The following is a 7,978-nucleotide window of genomic DNA, read 5'->3' as shown; positions in this document are numbered from 1 at the left end:
AGCTATAACATCGATGCCATGACCTGCATCACCTGACCAGGAGCAGCTCCCCAGCTGAGGTTCCCCCATTATGTGCAGGGTGTGGAGTGAGTGCAGGAGAAAGAAGTGAGTTCAAATTGCTCCCCTGACAGGAGCACTAGCCCCTGGCTGGGCCAAGGAAATCACTGTTCATTTAGCTCCTGTGCAGTGTGGCTGTTTATTGAGGCTGCCCCGTGCTATACGCTCTTGTGAATTTGACACCAAAAAAACACACGATTAGCAATTGAGGAAATACCAGGGACATCTGAAACACATGCCTTGGCAGATCTTCAGTGGGCGGTTTAAATGTGGACCAGAGACGACAACAACCAGGTCTTCTCTGAGCACGCATCTTGCATATCAAACAAAAGACGATATACAAGACAGCCCCAAGAAACCAAAAAAAAAAAAATCATGCCCCGATCATGTGGTTCTAACTGGGATTGTGTTGAAAAACGGGTCTGCAGCAAATCAAAATGTAAACATCACAGTACTTATTTAATGAAGTGCAACTGTCTGGAGATCACCAGCAATAGCTCCAGTTAACGATGATGCTGACGATGGTGATGATGATGATAGTGATGATAGTGATGATGGTGGTGGTGCTACTGTTGGTGATAATGACCTGCTGGGCTGTTCTTTTTTTTTTTTTTTTTTTCAATTTGGTTCAATTAAATAGATAGTCAAGATGGATCGACTTGTAGGCCCTGTTGCTATGCGTGTAAATCCGCGTACGTATGGCTGCATAATCGATCGATGATTGAATGATTGATCCCAACAAAATCAATCAGGCAGCCCAAATGATGTTATTTCCAGTAGAGCGGTGCAGAACAAAAGTTGACACCATCCACTCTGCATAAACGCATCGTACAGTATATTCCGGTGCTGGTGATGGAGGGGTGAGATTCGACTCACAATAGGCTTGAGCGCCTTGCACGCGCATGTTTTTACGCTCGTGGGCGCCACAGCAGCGTCTGATAGAGCACATATCAGCAGAGATGCCTCTAATGAGCAGGCCTGGGTACCCCGCTAATAGGGTTTACGCGATCCCAGCCAGTTATTGACTGACACTAGTGTCTACCGGTGTGAGACGTTTTCCCCTTTCCCCCCCCCTTAACCAAAGTGACGTTTTCTTACCTTTGAATAAAGCATAGAAAGGACAAAGCCGCCAGAGCTGAGAAAATTCCACATAATTTATCTTCTTGACGACCCAACATCTCCACAAATCCTTGGATGTTGTTTCTATAATCCAACCAGTCCAGTGGTCCTCCCAAAAGAAATGCACAAAGTAAAAAAAAAAAAAGAGAAAAAGGAAAAAAAAAAGAAGGCAATCAAACTAAATATTAATTGCCTTTTTTGGTTAAAAGAAAACTGTCGAAGAGAGCAGCCATCTAGGCGTGCGACGTCTTCATTTTAAACACACGGTTCTCGATTGAATTTACAAGTCTAATAATTGGCCCCTGCTGTTTTCTCCAGCTATGGAAATCCGTGCAGGTCACAGAGCCCCTCTACCAACACCACAAGATCAGACATCTTGTTTAAAAGAAAGCAGCCTATAAACACAGAGAATCAGTGGAAAGTGGAGACGAGTATTTTCTCTCTGTCTAAAAAAAAAATAAATCAAATAAATCAAATCAAACGATGGTATGGACGAGTGAGCAGCAGCCTCTCAGCGATCAAATCGGTGGATGAAATTTCCCAGTCCAAATCTGCAGAAGAGGCATGGTTCCAGCGATGCTGCTGCTGCTGCTGCTGCTTCTGTTGCTGCTGCTGCTGTGGCGCCAGACTATTCCACAACGTGATCTTGCTGAAAGATATTTGTCAAAGCTAGAAACGCTGAAGGGGAGCTGAAGTGGGGTTCTCGAAGGAGAAAAAATGAAAGATCCCCCCCTTTTCTTTGCTCCCCTCTCTGTGTTGGCGCTGCTGTTGGAGCTGCTGCTGCTGCCGTTGCTGCTGCCGCTGCTGATGATGTAGATCAGTGCAAAGTCACTGAGGGAAATGCACATTGAAAAAGCAGTCGGTAATATCTGATGCAGACGTCAGACCGGGCTATACTTCTGTGATAGGAAAAAAAAAAAAAAAAAAAAAAGAAGAAGAAAGAAAAAAAAAGAAGAAGAAAACAAATGTCAAGATATGTGGCTGGCCTCAGTTACGACGGTGCAAATGTCATCAGCTTTATATGAGATTTAAATGCAGATAGTGCGTGGACGATCCACTCCTGCCTCCGCTGTCCATCGTTTTAAGACGTCGGAGCGCGTTAGTGTGGTCTGCTCCCGTTCTCCTCCCAGCACTGAGGAAACGGCAGAGATTCAACAACAGCAGAAGGAGACATGGTGATGATAGGGACGCATCTTTGTCTCCCTTCTTACGTTTATTTATTCATTTATTTATTTATTTGGATTATAGGTGAAACATTAATAATGTGGTGCGGGGTGGTCAGAGACAACAAGGGGACACCTGAGGTGAATTCCTCAGCCACTGGCTGATCATGCGCTGGACTGTCTGAAGCAGAGCCATCAGCATGCTGAGAGTGTTGGTGACCGGTGCTCTTTCATACTTTCCAGACACTTTTTGCGACATTTCCCAACACTAACTCTCAAGCACTATTTCATCTGCAGGCACCAGTTTTTTTTTTTGTTTTTTTTAATGTTCTTCCAGCCACGAACTATGACTCGTTCCTAAATCCTCTACATGACACTGCACCGAGGTGCATTGATTCGCACAGCCAGCCAAAACTTCACGTCTGTGCATCATCTTAACCATTAAAACCGCCTCTGATTCACACACAAGCAGTGCCACCCGTAGACCCGTAGCACCGAGAGAGAAAGAGAGAGAGAGAACTTATCAATTACAACTTTCCTCCGTGTCACACGCAACATAAACATCTGTACTAAAATGCTAACACCTGGCACGTCACAAGTCAAGAATCACAGAAGCTTGTGTTTTTTTTTTTTTTTACATAGAGCAGGTTTTCTTTAGGGATCTCTGTGCTGTCCAGTTGCTAGGCAACCCGAGCAGCACTGATGCAGTTGTTGGTGATTCGAAGGCTATGCGCAAAGGCTCATTTTAAAGGAGTAGACCCCCCGATGCTGTCACCACCATGTTGTCAGTGGGACAAAAGCCAACAGCGGCCGTGACACCCCAGGATCACTTTTGCTGTGAAGGCTTTACAATATGATGTGGGGGGGGGGGGGGGGGTTTTTATCAACTCTCTACCACCGCTTGAAAACAACACGGTTGTCAACATCATCATCACTGTTGTCAGGACCATGTGACAATAACCTGAGTCAATCAATCTTTGTAATTTTTAATCCATGACCTCACTTTTTCAGCGGCAACAACAACAACAACAACAACAACAACAACAACCCTCCAAACCAAAGGAGGACTGAGCTCAGCCCTCCCACCGTAGCGGTGTCCCAGCATGGTATTGGACGGGAGGATGAGGAGAGGAAGAGGAGAAATAACAGCTGAAATATATGTTGTCTAGTTCTTGAAGGACACTGTCTGTCTTAGTACAGAGTGAGTATTGATCAAGAGTTAGAGAAGAATTATCCAAATTAATATCGTTTACTTAAGTACAAAGTTAGCATTTTACAGCTACTGTATAGATCAGGGGTGTCAATGTCATTTTCAACCAGGGCCACATCAGCAATACAGTTGCCGGTTGTAAATAGAAGACTGTCCCTAAACCCTGGTCCGAGGACCAGCACCAGTCCATAGATAATTTGGTAGTGGGCCACAGTAAAAAAAAAAAAAAAAAAAAAATAGACGTAACTACTCCTTTACAAACTAATACGTGTTTCTGCCATTGACTATTATTTATTCAAGATACAAATATTGTTCAATTCTGTGTAATATAAAAATGTTACATTTCTTAGGTTAAGAAACTGCATCGACTTTACTAAATGCTTTTTAAGCTCGCACGGGCCATACAAAACAGCTTGGCGGGCCACATTTGGCCCCCGGGCCGTGAGTTTGAAACATTTGGTATAGATGTAAACTTTTTGGTTCCTAATGAAAGATCATCAAAAAAATATATATATTTTTCTTGTGTTTACAATAACAACAAGAGAAAAAAATTACCAAATTTCAAATTGACTGAAGTAACACCAAGTAATGTCATATTTGGTCATAAAATAAAATAAGTTTTAAATATAAGTTTTTCGTAGTCTAGATTTAAATAACCAGTCTTCAGTTATTTCCTCAGGTGTCTGCACCTCCACTTGAAACTAAAGTATCTTCTAGGATTGGAAATGAGCTATGTTCAGTACTATGTACTATAAAACCTTACAGTACTGCTTTTGGCACTTGCTTAAAGTACTTTGGATCATCTGTATGAGTTTTGGTTCATACAACAGAATCCGTCACCCGAATGACTTTTCCACTGTCTTGAATTGAGGATTGCGACGATGGATAACATTTCTAGTCAAAGCCACAGACCTAGATAACACCTTACTTCCTCATGTATATTTATAAAGGGTAAATATACCATCTCTGTAAGAGAGTTTTATTTCATACCCAATGTCAGACCTTTATGTCATATATTAGACCGGCAGATGTGGATCTCTGGGTTTAATAGCATCCATGATTAAAGAGCATGTCGTTTCATGACAGGCCATTTAGCTTCAATTTTTACACTGCGCGGTGACATTAAAATTTAAGAATCATGCGGTAATGTACACCATAATGCATGTTCAGGACAAGCTGCTGTAGTATAGCTCCACAGCAGCCGCACAATTGGCTTCTATGAATGGATTAAAATGACATATAAAGGGTCATTTTAGGACAAGGAATATATATATATATTTTTTTTGTCACGCCACCGTTTGGACACCTGTGTAGGTAAAACCTGCTCTGTATCTGTGTAATATATTTTTTTTAGCAGTTCAAAAAAGATAAGTCATATACAGTAACAGAATCCGGTTGAAATCTCACTGTGGTCCGTGTTCAAAACATAAGGGGAAAAAGTTGTGCTGAATAAATCTCTGTCTCGAGCATGTGTCCCCTACGGCCGGTGCTTGGATCGGTACCGGTCCATGGGTCATTTAGTGCCGCGCTGCAGTGAATTCATTGATAATTTACTTAATTCAAAGACCATCTGCTAATGTCCATTTACTTCTGTCATATATCTAGGGAAGTTTTTCAAAAATAAGAGAATGCCAATAGAAACAGAATAAGCCTAGGAAGGGTTTTTTAAAAATAACATTTAGTCAAATTTACTGCGCCTTAAAAATCCTTAAACAGCCCTTTGCTAAAGAACACAGTCGCTGTCGTTCCGGAACCAGCTAATTCCGGCTAACCGGTCCTTAGAACAAGTAAGGTTGGGGCTCGCTGCCTTAGGCTATTCATACTGTGAAACTAGTATAAATACTGATTGGTATGACAACCTGCTGAATAACAGTAGTGGGATAAGAAGTTGGAAAACTGTTTTGTAGCAACCTGCTGATCTTCCCTGTATCTGAGCATGCTCAGTTTCTACTCTGCCTGGCACTTAGACTCCCTCGCAAAGGTATTTCCATTTACTGTGTTCCCTGATTTACTGCCTTAACTTCAACCAGCGTCTATGACGAGAAGATCCAAGCCTCTGAGCTGTGCACGTACCATGCTCTCTCTCTCTCTCTCTCTCTCTCTTTCTTCTCTCACTTCTTTTTTTGCTCCATTCACATGTTCATATACACATGTGAGTTACTGGGTCATCCTTCCTCTGTTATAAATAGTATCATATGGTTAATGCATTGGTGCCTTCCAGTCACTTGCTTTCCTTCACTGTTAATTTTTTTGTCAAAACCCATAAACCACCAATGAGAATTTGATGTGCTATTATACTACTACATACATACATACATATATATACATATACATATATACATAAATATATATATATACATAAATATATATATATACATATATACATAAATATATATATATACATATATATATATATATATTCTGTGTTGGACAATGACACTGAAACGCCTGTTGACCAAAGGTTTGGCTATAGCAGCCGGGTCGAGCTCCTGATGGCCAGTTCTGGTGGAAACAGGAGAGTTGAGGTGCACATTTAATTCTGCAGTGAGTTGGGCAGCTGCGGTTTTATCGGACATCCCTTTCAGACAGCTTCCTCCTGCGTCCACAGTCACTCCTGTTGGATGTGGTTCGTCCTTCTCGGTGGTATGCTGACATTACCCCGGATACCGTGGCTATTGATACATCACAAAGACTTGCTGCCTTAGTCACAGATGCGCCAGCAAGAAGTGCACCAGCAATTTGTTCTCTTTTGAACTGAATTTAGCCATGAAACCTCCAACACTAAATTGGCCACTGTTTCAGTTTCATTGTCCAACTCCTGTATATATTTAGGCAAGAGCACCAACCGTGCTTTCATAATAATACCCAGGCACATCACATCAAACATGAACAATTGTTTATGATATCAACAAATGCGTTAAAAAAAAAAAAGGTCGGCGACATTTTCATGACTAAGACAAAACCACAATGAGCTGAAAAACATCTATAAATATATCTGTGTAGGTGTAGGTTCTCAGTCATCCAGGTCATTTAACCCAAAAATAGTTACATCGAGGGCAACTGGAGGTGGGTTTTTTTTTTTTGAAGATGTTTCTTGTTGTTGAAGATGAGGTGAAACATCTTCAAGAAAACCTACTTCGTCCAGTTGCCCTCGATGTAACTATTTTGGATCTATATATACATATTTTTTTCATGCACCACTAGACATATTGGTGTGTCTGAATGTTTACTTTATTGACTAACACTTCCATCCAGTCTTGTCTCATAACAGAAGAGAAACTAACACCTCAGTCACTCTTTCTACCTTTATAGATTTTTCATTTTTGCAGAATATCACCATGCTCTTGTTTGGAAAAAATAATAAGATTTTTGTTTTTATCATACTTTTAAATAATTATGTCCATCAACAAAGTTTTTGACAGCAAAAGGTACATGGAGTACGGCAGTACTGTGGTATAAAAAGCATGGATGTTTCAGCCCCAAAATTGAAAAAAAAAAAAAAATGTCCTGAAGTCAGAACTATTTGATGAACTGATGCGTGTAGTACTTCCTTTTTTTTTTTCCTGTTACATTCAAGAACGTACTTTAGGTTCGTAGAAGAGAGTTATTTTTAACAGATCACCAGGAAAAAAAATAAATAAATAATTAAACACACCAACAGCGGTGTTTCAGCGAAGTAGGTGAAGCGGGGCATCTCCTTACGTTAGACATGAATGAACGAGCAGCTCTTGTTGCGGCTGAAGGAGTCGTCATTTTAGAACGGATTCGCGACTTCAAAACTACACTCAGCGATGAAGTTACGTTGAAGGAACGGCGAGCAGCAGGAAAAGATGATTCGATTGTCGGCCAATGCCAAAGCCAGTGGATACTCACTGATGGACTTACTCTTACCTGCACCGTAAATGCACAGAATATCATATTTATCCGGTATTGGAAATACTGCAGTGGCGCTTTGGCCCAGAGGCAATGTCTCTGTCGTTGGTGTGGAACCCCAAGGGTTCACCTCCTGGGCAAGATCGAATCCCGGTTAGGGCGGTTGGTACCTTCCAGTGGACTCACCACCAGCAGGTGGCGGTCATAGAGACTGCAGCCCCCGCGCCCCGGTAACAGGTAAGCGGATGAAAATGACTAGATGGTGGATGGAAATACTGCCCGACCTTGGAATGTGACATTAACTACACTGGATAAAAAATGAATAGATGGTGGATGGAAATACTGCCTGACCTTGGAATGTGACATTAACTACACTGTATATTTGTGCTTCAACATTGTCAAAATGGACTTGTGTCTTTCTTGAGTGTCAACATACACCTCCAGTAATCTACAACAATACACCTCCAGGCAGAATGTTCCTTTGCTTTTTGAGACATGCTGATCACAAACAAACCAATTCATAAAAAAGTTAAATATATATACATACATATATATA

General features: G+C 41.3%; 1 protein-coding gene across 2 annotated transcripts in view; it reads right to left on the bottom strand.

Annotated features, from left to right (window-relative positions):
• Window positions 1-3,023, bottom strand: part of gabrb4 (gamma-aminobutyric acid type A receptor subunit beta4) — a 46,468-nt gene extending 43,445 nt beyond the window's left edge. Inside the window, exon 1 of one of the 2 annotated variants that reach the window (XM_008332160.3) lies at window positions 1,156-3,023. In XM_008332160.3, coding sequence (XP_008330382.1) covers window positions 1,156-1,235 — 80 coding nt within the window. In that variant the 5' untranslated portion in view covers window positions 1,236-3,023. The remainder of the gene's footprint in view (window positions 1-1,155) is intronic. The other variant, XM_008332159.3, reaches the window with a different exon arrangement.
• Between the last annotated feature and the right edge of the window lie 4,955 nt (window positions 3,024-7,978).

Source organism: Cynoglossus semilaevis, chromosome 19 (genome assembly GCF_000523025.1).
Source record: "Cynoglossus semilaevis isolate Cse_v1.0 chromosome 19, Cse_v1.0, whole genome shotgun sequence".
NCBI lineage: Eukaryota > Metazoa > Chordata > Actinopteri > Pleuronectiformes > Cynoglossidae > Cynoglossus > Cynoglossus semilaevis.
Note: the sequence above shows the minus strand (reverse complement) of the source record. Positions and strands in the feature narration are given on the sequence as shown.